General features: G+C 43.5%; 1 protein-coding gene across 2 annotated transcripts in view; it reads right to left on the reverse strand.

Annotated features, from left to right (window-relative positions):
- Nucleotides 1–9,475: 9,475 nt before the first annotated feature.
- Nucleotides 9,476–15,200, reverse strand: part of LASP1 (LIM and SH3 protein 1) — a 44,044-nt gene continuing 38,319 nt past the window's right edge. For both annotated transcript variants that reach the window (XM_077164564.1, XM_077164565.1), the window contains exons 6-7: nucleotides 14,783–14,886; nucleotides 9,476–12,372 (exon numbers count right to left, since the gene is read on the reverse strand). In XM_077164564.1, the coding sequence (XP_077020679.1) occupies nucleotides 12,199–12,372; nucleotides 14,783–14,886 (278 nt within the window). In that variant the 3' untranslated portion in view covers nucleotides 9,476–12,198. The remainder of the gene's footprint in view (nucleotides 12,373–14,782; nucleotides 14,887–15,200) is intronic.

Below are 15,200 nucleotides of genomic sequence, written 5' to 3' on the forward strand. Positions count from 1 at the left end.
GCAATAGATGCTTAGTATATTAAAGTGAGAGATTTAATAGGACTGAGGAAGAGTGAAAATTGTGGAGAAAATATTAATTGTGAAAACAGGATTCTACTGTATTTCAGTATCAAAGAACATTTATCTTCACTTTTGGAATATCAGAAATTAACTGCCTTTCTTTGATGAAAAATCTGTCTGAAAATATCTCAGAGCATTTCAGGGAGGGAAAAAAAGATTGTCCAACTATAATTCCATTGATGGCAAAAATAATTTTTCCAGAGTTAAGCATTTGCGATTTTATCCAGAAACGAACATCTTGCTTTTATCCTGGTTTCATTTTCCTGTTCTCAATTTAAGAATTCACCCTCCACTGAACTATAAAGATTAAAAGTTCAGGCAGGCCACGGTGGCTCAGTGGTAGAGTTCTTACCTGCCATACTGGAGACCCGGGTTTGATTCCTGGTGCCTGCCCGTACAAAAAGTTGGCAGACACCAGGATGGCAAAAGTATACCATAATTAACCTCTTATTTCTCTATCTCTAATCTCTCATCTCTCTCTCTGTTTCTTTTCCATGCATATTTTGGAAAGCTTAATCTATTTAGTTTATCAAAACAATAGTGATTCCAGGTTGAGAGTTTGCCTATGGGATTATTTGGGGGAAAAAGGAAAAATAGAGAAAAAGTAAAATATTTAATATAAATAGTGAATATTTAAAATATTTTACTAAACAGTGTAAATTTCATTCTTTTAGACAAAGGAATTTGATGTTATGACGTTTTCCTTGAATTATCATTTAAAATTATCCAAGTCACCACTGTGGTTGTTTTCCACAAATTTACAAAAAGAGCATGGTTTAATTTTAAACATTTTTGACTTGGAATTTGAATCTCATTGCACAGCTGGACTGACATAACAGCTGCTGTAAAATTTTTTAAACTCACATTATTTTATCATTCTCAGTGGTTTGTGAGGTTATTATTTCACCCTCCCCAGAAGTCTGGAACATGAAAAAATTTGATTCAATTTTTAGGTACAGTAGATAAATGGTATCATTTTGCTACTAATAGAAAGTAAACTGATGAATTCTTTATTCTTTTCTTAATAGATAAAAATAACATCTGAAATCAAATTTTCGGTTTCCTCACTCAGCAGTCTGGTTTTTTGCTGAGTGCATTTGTCATCAAGAATAAAGTGTGAAGTGGAAGGTTAACTTGGAAAAGCATGAATTAATATTATCATTAGTAATGATATTTAAGTAATGGCCTAGGCAGTCATATGCCATAAAAAAAAGGCACATTTGCAAAATGAATAGCCTGAAGACAATAGGAGGCAATTTCTAACTAATTCTAAAACAGTCATTATAACATAACTATGTAAACTACTAACTGGGCAGATAGGTTAGCCTGTACTTTTTTCCTAAATTAGAAAGTCGTTCTGCATTTCCAGTTCTTTTTTTCATTTTGATAGTGATTTTCTCAGTCTCCTTTGAATTCTGTTTGTAGGATGATTTTTACTTTCATTAGAAGCAGGCCATCAACAATTCATTATATTTATCATTATTATTGTTTCTACCAGTACACCAGCCCATAATAGTACTAATAAACTAACGATGCTACTTTTCTTAGAAACTAATTTAAAGTTCATATCTTGTGATAAATACTCTGTACCCTATGAAACCATAGAACATCTATCACTAAAATTTGTTTGGATGGCGATTTAGATCTTTCTGTCCCCCAGCTTTATCATATTCACAAAGCTATATACTTGGGAATCAAGCTGTTTTTTATCAGCTGCTCTTGATAGCATGAACAATAGACATCTTATGTCACATGTTATTTTTGTCTATCAGTAGAATAAAGAATTTGTTAGTTTACTTTCTATTGGTAACAAATGATACGCACTATTCCTATTCTATGATAACTCAGTTCATGATTCCAGTTCTGTGAATAACCAAGATTTCATTGCCAAGACACTTTTCACATTTGGAAACTAGAACAATTAATGAGGTGCCCTGCAGAAGTTATAGGTGGAAGAAGTGTCTTATGTCAGTAGAAAAACAAAAAAGTTCATTTCTTCATGTGACAATTACTTGAGTAATTCACTTTATATGAATAGTACTTAATTATAAGATTATGTATTTTTATGTCAATAAATATTGTCAAGGGTAAAAACAAAGCTGCTACAAAAGCCTTTTTGGTTACTGAATACCTTACGAGCAATGTGACTTCTTGAGCAATTTTACTAGCAAGTAGCTAAGGAACCTGTAAGAAATTAGGATATGGACATATGCTCTTACTTTATTGAGATATCACTAAGAGAGGAAAGATGATGTGAAAGATAATTGTATTGGACAATCTTCTCCAGGTAAAAAAATGTTCCAAGGACTAGCTAGAAACACTTTTTTTTTCATCAAGAAAGTAAATATTACTTGAGGAAATGCTTTAAGTAACTGAAGATTTTTAATACAAACTGTTTAGTCCTTAAAAGTCTTTTAAATTAAAAAAAAAGATAATTCTAGGCATTCTAAGATCACTGATTTCTTAAAGGTGCATAAAACTGAAAAATATGCATTTGTCATTTAAAAATATTTATTTATGGTAAAATGTCTTTGGTACATAAATATTTAATAGTTGCTAAATTTAATTTAATTTGTTATTTACCCATATTAATAAAATAAAATTAAAATTAGAAACATTTCCAACTTGTTCAGAGTTTGTCCTTATAAAAGTCATTGAATATATAATTCTTTTAAATTATCTATTTGTACAGGAACTTAACATAAGCTGTAATTATAGCTCTGCTATGATGAAAAAATGAAATTTTTAATATAAAATAATGTTGCAAATAGCTCTTTATATATGTATATCTATGCTTAATATATAGTGTGTAAAAATTAAATAATTTTGTTTACTAGCAACAACTCATAAATTGAACAGTAATTTGTAAGTAGAGCAGTAATCTAAACTGTTTAGCTATTCCGTGATCAAATCCTCAAGCAATTAATAATAATCCAATTCCTCCTAAACTAGAAATGCTACAATTATATTAGTTTAAAAAAACAAAATACGTAATCAAGTATTGTGGATTACTTGCCATTTTCCATTACTATAAGATCTTGTAGTGTTTTCCTAAAAACAAAAAGTTTCTTAAAGATTTCTAAATGTATTTGCTTTAGCATGTTGATTTTATAATAGAAGCTGTGTCAATGACTTCTGTTTCTCCCTTTATATGTGACTTTGATCTTATTTTTGTTTAAAGTAGGTGGAACAAAACTGACTTAGAATAGGCCATTCTAGGCCTAGCAGATATTTGGAGTTTATAAAGCTTTAACATGTAATTTACAGAGACAATTTTTCTCTTCAACTATACTTACGTACTTTATTAAGAAAATTTTAATTTCTGTTATTTTTTAGTAATTTAAAACTAAAATGATATTTTAAGGACTTGCAGTCCAAATAATTCTAAATTTAAGACTTTTAAAAAGCAGTTTTGGGGGCAGTGTGATGGTGGCTCAGTGGCAGAATTCTTGCCTGCCATGCTGGAAACCTAGATTCGATTCCTGGTGCTTGCCCATGCAAAAAATAAAGCAAGTTTTCTGAAATTCAATAGATTAATATCATGCCAAGTTGCAAACTCAGAAAGTTTAGGCTTGATTCCATACACTCAAACAGTGAGTTTTAGGTAGTTCTAACTTAATATTTACTTTTCCTATTTTTAACTGTATCCCAAAATCTATCTTCTTAGTAATGCTTTCTCCTGAAATAAAATATATCACTTTTCCACACCAACTCCCTGTTTTCATCAAGGAAGCATGTATCAGTGTAATGATTCTCTGTATTGTATCACATTAATTTTTTAAGCAGTTTACAGTCGTTCAGAAATATAGATCCATAAGAGGCAAGTACATCTCCCAGTTATAGGCATGATTGCCCTGTACACCAAAATATAAAATTTATACAAAGCTTTATATTACAGATGTAAATTTTGCCTGTTTTATTATACTTTAAGGTGCCAATAAGTTAAATGTGAAATTAAAAAGGTTATTGAAATGATAAACACAGTAAAGCCCTGTTATTAACTGGTGTATTATGGCATAGATATAGATACAAAACCATAAAATTTCTTCCAAACTGTAACAATTTTTTAAAGTTGCAGTTCACAATTAACTGAAAAGATGAGTAATCTTTTTGTCTTCTTGTGCCCAGTATCAGTGGTATATATAACTGGTATATAGCTGAAATTAGATTATTTTTTCACTGAATTCATTAGTCGTTTCAGCTTTGTATGGATACAGACAGAAGAGCATTGACCTCATGAAAGACTTCAGAGCAAACTTGGTTAGAGACTCTACCAAGAAGATCTGCACCATCATGATTAACTACGTAATTTGAACCACTCCGAAATACTGTCACTTACCCAAACCACCTATGTAAGGAGATAGAGCTGACAGTTTGGGAAAATCTTAAATTGAAACACAAGCTTATGCCAAAGAGTCAGAGGAGTATCTTAGTAGGAAATATCACATCAAGGACTCCGCAGATAACAAAAGATCTTCCTTGAATGTGTTATTTTCAGGGCCATGCTTCTTGCATTAGTGTTTGTCAGATTACCTATCTTTTTGTCACCTATACCATATAATATTGCACTTGTTAATATTCCTTAAACAGTTTAGGCAAATTATCACTAATATATATTTGGAGTAGATGTTATCATATTTTCCTCACAATATGGCTGTTGGGGCTAGAAAACATTTTGCTATTGAGCTTTTATTATGAAGTATTGCACTAGAGAGGGAGAGTGAAAAAAGAGACTACTAGTAAACCATTAAGTTTGTTCCATGGGAATTCTATTCTCAAAGATGTAGTTTCCAAAGACAATGCATCCCGGAATTCTAAAATTTAATAATTTTCTAGATCAACCCATTTTGACAGAATAAACTGAAGCCCTAAACGTTAAAAGACTTCTCAAAGGTAATGTAATTTGTTTTTTGCAGAGACAAAACATCCAGAACAGTGATTTTTCTTGGTCAGAATTTAAAATGCAAACTCCATTTTATTTGTGACATATATTGTTTCAAATTTATTTCTTTTTAAAGCATGGAATTTGAACACTATGTTATTGACAGTAAAAACTATTAATTTAATCTTCACCTTCGTTTATGCCTAAGCAAAAAGAGAAAAGCAAATGTAAAATTATGATGGACTCTTCAAAGGAATAGCCCAGATTTGGGGGCTAATTCTACCCCCAAGTCATGTTTATGGTTCTTCAACAATTGACAGAGAAATATGTTGAAATGTTTTTCCAGAAAAGGAACATTTGATAATATAAAACATTCATTTTGGAGTAAGAGAGAGATTCCTCAAATAATAAGTGTAACCATTTTATTTCATTAATTTATTATTTAGTCAGGCACAAAGAATGAGGGCTATATAACGGTTTCTCTCTAAATGAGAAACTTGGACACACGTGGTATGAAGAGGCAGAAGAAATTATAAATCTTAAAATCTCAAATGACAAGTTTCTTTTGGCTACAGAGTGAGACCAGGGAAACCACAGAACCCCAGACTGCAATTTGAAAAGATAGGGATAAAGTGACTATTCCAGAGATGAGGATATTCAATGTGCTCTTGAATTTACAAAGTTGTTGAAAAACCCCTGCATGTGAGAAGGGAAAAGCAAAGAACTATTTTAGCATAATATGCAGACCTAAGGAAAGACTAAGACTATTAAAATTAATTTTTTTTAGAAATTCTCCATGGTAATTTTAGTGAGTCTACATTTCAACTCTCTGTGTTCTCAATGCCCTTTATCTACAACTCAAACGCACACTGCTTCTGCCAGCCATGTCCATGAATTCCTGATGTGCCAGCTGAGGACTTCTGCCTCTGAGCTCAAAAAGCCCCTTGCTTGCCAGGGGTTAACCATTTCCGGAGGATTTTGGAGGAGGTCTGCTAGACAGCCCGACTGCTGCTGTTGATAAGAGGCCTCTTGTTGAACTGGCGACCAGGAACTGTGGAAAACCCAGAAACAAAAAGACTGAGCAGCAAAGATATAAGCTCCCAACTACTGGTCATGAACTAGGAAAAGATTTAGGAATTCCTCCCTCCTCCTTGCCACACCCTACAGATGGGAAAGAATGGACCTTCCCCCTCCAACACTCCCCCCCCAAATAAATTTCATTTCTATCTCATGCTCAAGTGAAAACGAGTTATTAATAAATGCAAGCACAATTGTAAACCACTCTGCAGACACAGTAAGATGTTTAACCTTTAAATACCTGGAGAAAAAGAAAACTTATAGTGTAAGAACCTAAAGAAGAAACTAGGTCCTTCCCTGCTATCCACGCCACTCCCAACCAATCTTATCTAAAAACCCTCTGCACGGTGGATTTTATTTTTAATTTTAAAGATATATTTTTAAACTAGGTCCCAAAGAAAAAAGTTGGCATTTCTTATTCTTTTTCAGATTGGTCTGAGAAATATTACATCAAAGCATCTGAGGGAAAAAAGAAAAACAAGCTGTCTTCTATTTTCTTTTTGAATCAATACCCGAAATTATGACCAGAAACACATCCACCGGTGCGTCAGCAAGCAGGATACTCCGTGGTTCGGCTTCATCCTTCCCCTCTGAGCTGTCCTCCTGCAGACTCCCCGCCACTAGAGCAGATAGATAATATAGGACAGAATGACGAGGCCTATGATGGCAAAGAACATCAGGATGAAAATATCCAGCATTGTGGAGCCCTTGGCCAACAAGACCCCTGGATTCCGGGGAAATGTGAGCTGTGAGCGCGGAGGTTGCAGTCATGAAGAGAAATGGCTCCCTCCACTGCTTACCCGTGTTCTTTTCCCCTCCCCCTACCGGAGCCCGAGACTAAGGGATGCTGCAGCTTCTTCGGCTGCTTACTTCCCTTCTATCCCTCCATTGGTTGACCAAAGTCAACCAATCACAAAGCCTGGAGGTGGGTAACTGGGGAACTGCTAGATTTAGACCAGGCAGAACCAAAGAGGGTCAATTTTTCCCCAGGAATGCAATCCCATCCCTTTTGAATCTAAATGGAGTCTGCATGATATGGATATAGGAAAGGATGTGATCTCTATCCAGATCCCCTAGGAATGAATCTTCCTGACTTGCCCCTCTTCTCAAGTTCTCCTCACACATCTCTCCCAAACTGTGACTGCAGAATAATAATTATTGGGAGTTGGGTGGACCATTGGCAAATCATAAAGGTCAATTTATGGGGGAAAAAGGTTTCATGTGAGTCTCAGGTGACATCTCTGCCATTTATGGGATTCCTACACTGCGCCAGATCTTGCATGCATAGTATAATTTCAGCGTCTCAACAACCCTTCTATAGATAAACTCAGACATGGTCAGTAACTTGTCTTATGTTCCATGGTTTGGAAATGGCAGAGACCAAGACTCAAACCTAAGATTGCCTGGCTCCCACGTCCACACTCTTTCTATCATGGGCTCACCCTACTTATCTGAAAGGCCCCTCAACCCTACCTGCACTACTCAATTTGTGATTCATTTTCCTCATGTGACCCCACTTACAGAATGAGCACTGCAAGTCTAGCCTTCATCTCTCCGTGGTATTCACTCACATTCTTGTGTGCTTTTGTATCCTTTCTAGAGAGCTCAGCACAGTATTACACACAAAGAAGAATTCCCAGTTAGGGCTTTTCCTGTGTAAAAAAGAGTATCTAGAAGTACAAATTCAAGATAGTGGTCTCCTCTGGGGAGGAAAGGAGATGAATTGATATTTTACTTTTTAAGCTGTGGGTAATGGGTATTTAGTTATGTCTTGTGTGGTTTTTTTTTTGGGGGGGGGGGTGCAAGGTCCATTAATCAAACCTAGGTGTCCCGCATGGAAGGTGGGCATTCTAACCACTAAACTACCCGTGCACCCTTCTTGTGTTGTTTTATGCCTTAATAATTTTCTAAGAAATTTTTAAAATTTCCAGCTACATCTTTTCTCCTTGGCCTGATTCTTTGTAAGGGCCTGTGGGTAAGGGCATTAGGAACTTAGGCTACTTCTAGAAGGGGGTCAGGTCTCCTTGGCTGACCCCAGAAGGCAGGACACAGGAGCAGAGGAGACTTGGTGCCCGTGCCCTGCAAAGTAGACCACCCCTTCCAATCGCTGTGAAGGTGAATGACGCCTTCTGGGGAGAGGGGGCTGCAGCTCCACAGACAAAAGGGGATAGACCAACAGGAGGCACAATTTGCCAACTAATTCCCTTTTATTGGGAAATATTAAGCAGCTAGTTCCTGTGGAGGGGGAGCAGGTGTCAGTATTGTCTTTAATTAATCACCCCATGACACCTCTGGCACTCCCTACAGTCCTCCAGCTCTACTGACTCAGCCATGTCATTCTCCTGGTTACAAACGCTAGCTGGGGAAAACCCTTCTCCTCTCCAACCTGCTGCCAAACTTAGGCCAGAAAATACCTTAATTTTGAGTCCCAAGTGGGAACTGCCCTTCTCTACAAAGCAGCTGGACCCGAGGCTGACTAGGTAGCACAGGACTCTGGGCAGAAGGAACTGGATTCTCTGCTCTAACACTCCCCTCTTCTCAACCCCACACAGTAAGAATCACATAGCCTGGCCAGAGGTCAGACTCTGGGCATCTGCAACGAACTATGGGAGGGGGGAGATACTAACGTGAGAGTAAGGCCTTGGGCACATCACCCACTGTAGCAAGGCAGCATGTGATTATGAGTCGTGCTAGGGGTCCCAAGACCTAAGGCTCTGCCAGTAGCTGTGCAACTTCCACCAAGCCAATTCACCTTACTTGGCTTCAGTGAACTCCATCTGTAAGAGGACATCACAGTAGTTATTCCCTCAGGGGGCTGTTAATAAGATCACAGAACGTGTTACAGATCCTATTCATAAGGCATTGTAAATCTGTTTTGGATTGCCAGATCACCTTACAAATGGGTTAGGGCTTTATCCCGTGTCTTATCCTACTGCAGACTGTCTCTGTCCCTCTGTCATTTCATTCATTAAATGTGTTGAGTTCTACCTATGTGCCAAGTAAGGGCAGAGAGCTCTTTAAGTGAGCTCATTCATTAGTTGAATATATATTGAGCAGGTATGCGCTTGTCCCTGGGCAGGTACTAGGGACTTAGAGATGGATTAGATGCGTTACTGGCTAGTGTGGAGACCGATGCATAATTGAGGAAGTCAAAACAGCTATAGACTGTGGGAGGTCCAGGACTGTCACCAAGCTGGGCACAGAGGGATAAACAGGCGGCAGTGAGGATCAAACCGGTGGGAAAAGGGTTAATGACAGGAAATAGGTACCAAGACCCCACTTGAACAGCAGGAAAGATGTTACTCCCTCCTCCTGGGATAAGGGCCTCCAAATTAGTCATTCTCCCTGACAGGCAGCAGGGCTCCTAGGGACCTACCAGAACAGCCAATGCCCCCAATCACACAGGACACACACACAACAGCATCTCAGAGCCAGAGAAGAAACCAAGTCAGCAGGTAAAAATTAGACTTTTATTTGAATCACCAGGAGAAAGATTCATTTGTGGTTCAAGTCAAATGTTTTTTAGAATCCTAACAGGCCAGAAAGATTTGATCCCGAGCACAAGCCCACAAGAGTGGGGACCAAAACAGACCAAAAAGAGACAACAACCCCATATAAAAAGATGAATGGACGGCTTCACACACACGGATGAAATGTTTGGACAGAGGCAAATTTCACGTGGTCATTTGTTCCTTTTTAAATATGTTTGTGGGTGGTATTTTTTTCCAGCTATAAAAAAAGATCCAAAAGTGCATATGTGAGGGGAAAAAGGCAGAAATTAAGCAATAGTTTTCCCTGGAGGGACATGAGGGAGAAAACAGGAAGCAGTGCTGAGAGAATTCACTTTTGTCACCGTTGGCCTTCTCGCATTTTATTATTGGTCCACGAAAGTTATATTCACATTCTAGCTTTGACGCATCTCCTTTCCCAGGACTATACTGGATAATGGACCCTGGAGCTGTAGGATTCAGCCCGGCCCTCAGGGTCCTGTGCTCTTCTAGAGATGGATGTTTCTGGTAAGGAACAAGGACTCCCAGCAGCCCCTGGGTCCCTCAGCACCAGTGCGACAGTCCCCCCTCAAGGAGCTCCTTCGTCTCTCCTGGAGTATGTTAAGAAGGTTTTCCCTATTTTTAGGACAGGAGGAGCAGAGGGACAGGCAGCAAGATTCCAACAGCTGGCCTGCCTTATTTTGGAAGGATAATTAGCTGGACGAAACAGGTTGACTGCTGCTTTAAGTCCTCCCTTGTGAGGGGAGGTAGGGCCTCCTCCCACCCACTCACCAGCCTCCTACTCACAGGTCCTCTGACAGCGTGTGGCCCCGCCCCTTGGTCCCAGGATTCACATTGTGCTTTGAGATCAAGAGGAAATGGAATGGACTAGCACTTCCCCAAGGCCCCCCAACACTGCTTCCTCCCTGCTTTCCTCATCGCCCAAATCGCCCAATATAAGACATTTCTCACCTCCCACCTGCATCTCACCTCAGCCAGTACTAAAAAGGAAAGGGGATTGGTTAGGCAGGTGTCAGGAAAACCCAGAGATGAATAAAGCCAGGCAAGGGTATCACAGCCACCAATGAGCAGAGAGAAGGAACTGGGATATAGCACCATCTTTCCTTTCTCATCCTGGAGTCTGTGCTTCCAGTTATCTAGCCCTGGGACCCTTTCCCTCCACTCCAACAGGGCTTTATGTAAGCAAGGGGGAGTTGTGGAGACCTCCCAGAGGGAGGCACCCACAGTGTGGGTGACACAGGAACCTTCTGGCACCCTTCTCTACAGCTCCAGGACATAGAGATGGGGGAAGAGAATATGCCTGGAGCCATGAAGCCCTCTCCCCATCTCACCCCTGACCCCAGCAAACTGCATGCCCCAAACTCAATAACCATTCCTTTCTGTCCAGCATATCAAAAAGGGGGGATGGATGATGGGAGGGCTTCCTCGGCTTGGGAATATAAGGAAAGGAGGAATTTGTGACAAGAAAACATAAAGAATTTCACTCCCCCTTCTCACTGTGGGTTTTGAGGCAAATTATCAGGAGAAAATAGCTTCATGAACCCCCACATGCACCCATCTACCATAACCCCTAAGATGCCTGCATGTGCCCTGTACCCCTTCTTTCACACTCACGCACTTGCCTTTCACTGACACCTATGGACACACTCCTTCCCCCTCCACGAAGCCCTGGGGATTGTGCTGGCTTTGCACAGTTCCAAGTCCATTTGGCACTGGGCTGGAGAGTGGAGGCCACAGGAGGGGGAGAAGCCCACCTGACCCAGATCATAGAGGCTGGGGGCTGACACAGGCAAGGGAAGGCCTCCATGCCTCGCCTTCAGGACGACAGGCTTCCAGCCAGGAAGCAAACAAGACTGGGTGTAGGAGTGGGGAAAAGGGCTGCAGGAGAGAACACCCTGCACCCCTTCCTCTTCACAGCTGTCCCTAAATTTAAGAAAGGCAAGCGCTGGACCCAAGCTGTGCTTCCCCAAAAGCTCTTCGCCCACACCAGGTCTGTGTGGGCTAGGGAGGGCAAAAATCACAGTGTGAGAGAGAACACATGTGGAGAGGGGATGACTTACTCCCACAGCAGGAACTTTCCCCTCTTTCTCTTGTCCTTGAGATGAGGGAGGAGGCAGTAAGGGAGCCTGGGTGGGCCGGCAGCCCCTGGCTTTGAGAAGCAGAGGTAAAGCCCATCTCCCTGGTCTCCTGCCTCCAGCCTGGGAGTCAGAGGAGGGGCAGGGGGATCCCAATCCCAGGAATGTGTGGAGACACTCCCTGGGGGTCCTGGGCATCTGGGGCTCACCCCAGCCCTGGAATGTTTGGGTATGTGAGGAGGTGGGTGAGAGGGTCTGGGGGGCAGGAAAGAAGGCAGCCCGAAGCTAGAGCCAGCTGCTCTCCCCCTCCACCCCAGCCAGGGCTGGACCCTGCCAGGGAGACCCACACTAATTCCATCTGAAGAGAAAACCAAGAAGTCCATCAAGGGAGGAAACCTGCCAAAGGAAGGAGCCTGCAAAAGGGGCTGAACAAGGCTTCAGCTGGCAAAAGAAGCTGGGGGAAGAGGGAGTGGGAATAAACAAGCTGTGGCAGATTTAAGGAAACAGAGACTACTGGGGGGCGGCCAGATCCCGCCTCAGGACGATGGGACGCAGTGGAGCCGCTGAAGCCGGCCGGGCCGGGGAGGGGGGGGGCTCAGATGGCCTCCACGTAGTTGGCCGGCAGCATCCCCGTGTCACCGGTGCGCTCCACGGTCCCGTACATCCAGCCGTCGTCGATCTGCTGCACGTTGACGATGGTGTCCCCATCCTGGAAAGAGACCTCGTCCTCGTCGGCGGCGCTGTAGTCGTACACGGCACGGTACCGCTTCTGGGGGGGGGGGGATGGGAAGGGGGAGAGCCCCATCAGCCCAGGCCCTGAGCCAGCTCCCTGGGCTGCCCCCCTCTGCGTCTGCAGGGCCCCAGGCGAGCCCTGGGAGAGCGCTGAGCCAGGACCTAGCCTGTGTGTCTTCCCTTCCCGAGAGCACTCATTCTTTCCACGTATTTAGCATCTATTATGGGCCTATGGATGCTCACAGGGTCAGAGGACATGATACCGAGGAAATGTTTTAAAAACACAAATAAAGGCCCCACAAGCTGTAGGTATTATTACTACGAGCACCGGTGCTTTCTCTTTGAAACTAATGAGTTTGGCTTCACTCCCAAATTCAGGACAAAAACCTTGACTTGGGAGAAAAAAATCTCCAGGTGATACAACAGGAATCTAACTGGTCCCACTTTCCAAATCTCAGCCAAAATGCTTTAACCCAGCTCTAGGAAGTGTCCAGTAAATGCACAGGAGTCTGGCATCTTGGAGGTGGGTACGATTCTAACACTCCTCGACCCTTACAGCCCCTTGACGATGACTTGGCTCTGAGTCAGCTCAGCCTCCTGACCCCGCAGGTCAGGCCCTGGGATCTGTGTAAGGCAGGGTGGGCGGTGGCCCAGAGTGCTGGCCAGTCCAGAGCTGGGCAAGGCCTCAAGACCTTCCCGGAGGTGAAGGGTTTTCACCTCTGCAGTGGTCCCACCTCTGCTCTGTCCCGCCCATTGCCCGCCCATCCATTCTGAGCTCAGGGGAAACTTTGCCTGAAACAAAGCTTCATGACTGTGTCACTCTCAAGCTTTAAATCCTTCAGGGGTCCTCCCAGCCCAATCCTTAGGCATTAAATTTCAAACTTTTTCCAAGCAGCAGAAACCAGCTGTGTCAGCCCCAGAAGTCTCTTTAGGAAACCCCAGGGCTCCGCAGGACCCAGTGTGAAACCCACCCGTGGCCCTGCAGGATAAGCGGTCATACTGTGCATGACTCCTTCACCTCTTCTCATCGACTCAGCTTCCATCCCTTGGGCCTGCACCCATGGTGGGATGAGTAGCAGGACTTCCAGCCTCCTGCCCCAACCCTGAACCTTCTACAGCCTTTTCTCAGCACAGCACCCAGATCCACTTTTTAGAAACCCGAGTGAAATCCCGTCACTCTGCACAGCCCGCAGGCACAAAGGCCTCCCTCCCTCTAGTCCCTGTGCGACCTGGCCTGCTCTCCAGTCACCCAGGCCTTCCTGCTGGGCCCTGAACTTGAAAGACACTCTGCTGCTCTCTACTATCTTTTCTTTTTTTTTCCTTTTACTGGACGCAGGTGCTGCCAGCTGACCTAAGGGGTCTAATTAGTTATGCCTTGCTTGTTTTTTTGGAATGCCAGCTCCAAGAGGGCAGGAAGGTGGTAGTTTACTCAGAGTCAAACCCCTCACGTCCATGAGAGCTCCTGGCACATGTCGGGGCTTAGTAAATATTTGTCGAAGGCCTCATGGCTGTACGAGAAATTGCTTCCTTCAGGCAACCTCTCAGGCCCGCCCGGCAACCAGACAGCACCAACACTTCCTCCTCCATGTATCAAGAGCACAAGGCCACTTTTTGCAGGTCATTTTCTATCTCTGAGTATCTGGACTCTCCCACTCCTACATAAGCTCCTTTGAATCCCTCGGCCCCCAGCACAGGGAGCTGAGCCTGTCTAGGAACTCGGTAAGGGCAGCTCAGCTGCACCCATGGTGGGATGAGTAGCAGGACTTACAGACCAGGGACTTCAACTCTAAGCCTTACCCTGGCCCACTTCCTACTTGTATGTGTTCTCTTACTCAGTGTAGGCTGTACCAAGTGCGCTCTCTGTGTCCAGCTCAGAGTAGGAGAACTAAAGGGACACTGGTTCCTGCCCATATGGAGCTTCAACTCAGTGGGACACACAGAAGAGTTAACACCCACAGATCATCATTTAAAGTAAGAAAACATGCTCTAAAGGAAACCAATAGGGTTCACTGAAAGAAAATGTCAGGGGAGACCCACTCTACATGGGGTGGTCTGGGAGGACCCTCAGAGGCAAGGGCCAGCTGAGAACCAGAGGACACAGGGGACCATCCTTGTAGAGAGTAGGACAGAGCATGTCCGAGCAGAGCCCGAGTGCTCCTGGGTAGCTGGAGTAGGGGAGCAGGGGGGAGTGGGTCCAAAGTCCTCACCTTATGACAAGAAATAGAGAAGTGACTTGCCCAAGATATACCCAGGCCCCAGTCCCAGCCTGAGATCCCGAGGCAGACAGACCACAGGCTGGGGCCACAGGTCAGGAGAAGCTGTGTGTCCTTGGTGGGGCTTCTAAGGAGAATCCATGAGCTGCCATCAGGAGGTCTCCCTGTGGTCCACCCACCTCCCACCTCCACCCTCCCCCCCATGATCTCTGACCTTTGGTCCCGGCTACTTACCCCGCCCCCACCAGGGGCGCTGCGCTGTATGGACACTGGGGCAGCAGGCTCCTTGTACCCACCATAGGACTGGGCAGCCTGCTGCTGCTGCGGCTGCTGGTAAACTGCAAGACGGGAGGACAGGGTGTTAGAAACCACCCTGTCAACCCCAGCCCTTCCCACCCTACCTCCGTGAAGCCCCCCTCATGGATTTCCTTCCACCTTAGGCTAACTACCTTCTGCCAGCCTCATCTTCCACCTCCCCCACTCCTTGCTCAACCCCCACTTCTCAAAGGCAAATGTCTGTGTGCACATTTGTGTGTTTTGTGTCTTCTACAGCAGGGACTGCCCCATCCCACTGGGGACCCAACCCTCTGAAGCCCCTGGCCCAGCACAGGCCCTGACTCCTTGGCAGGAGGCCTGGGGGTTCAGAAAGCAG

Source organism: Tamandua tetradactyla, chromosome 6, assembly GCF_023851605.1.
Source record: "Tamandua tetradactyla isolate mTamTet1 chromosome 6, mTamTet1.pri, whole genome shotgun sequence".
NCBI lineage: Eukaryota > Metazoa > Chordata > Mammalia > Pilosa > Myrmecophagidae > Tamandua > Tamandua tetradactyla.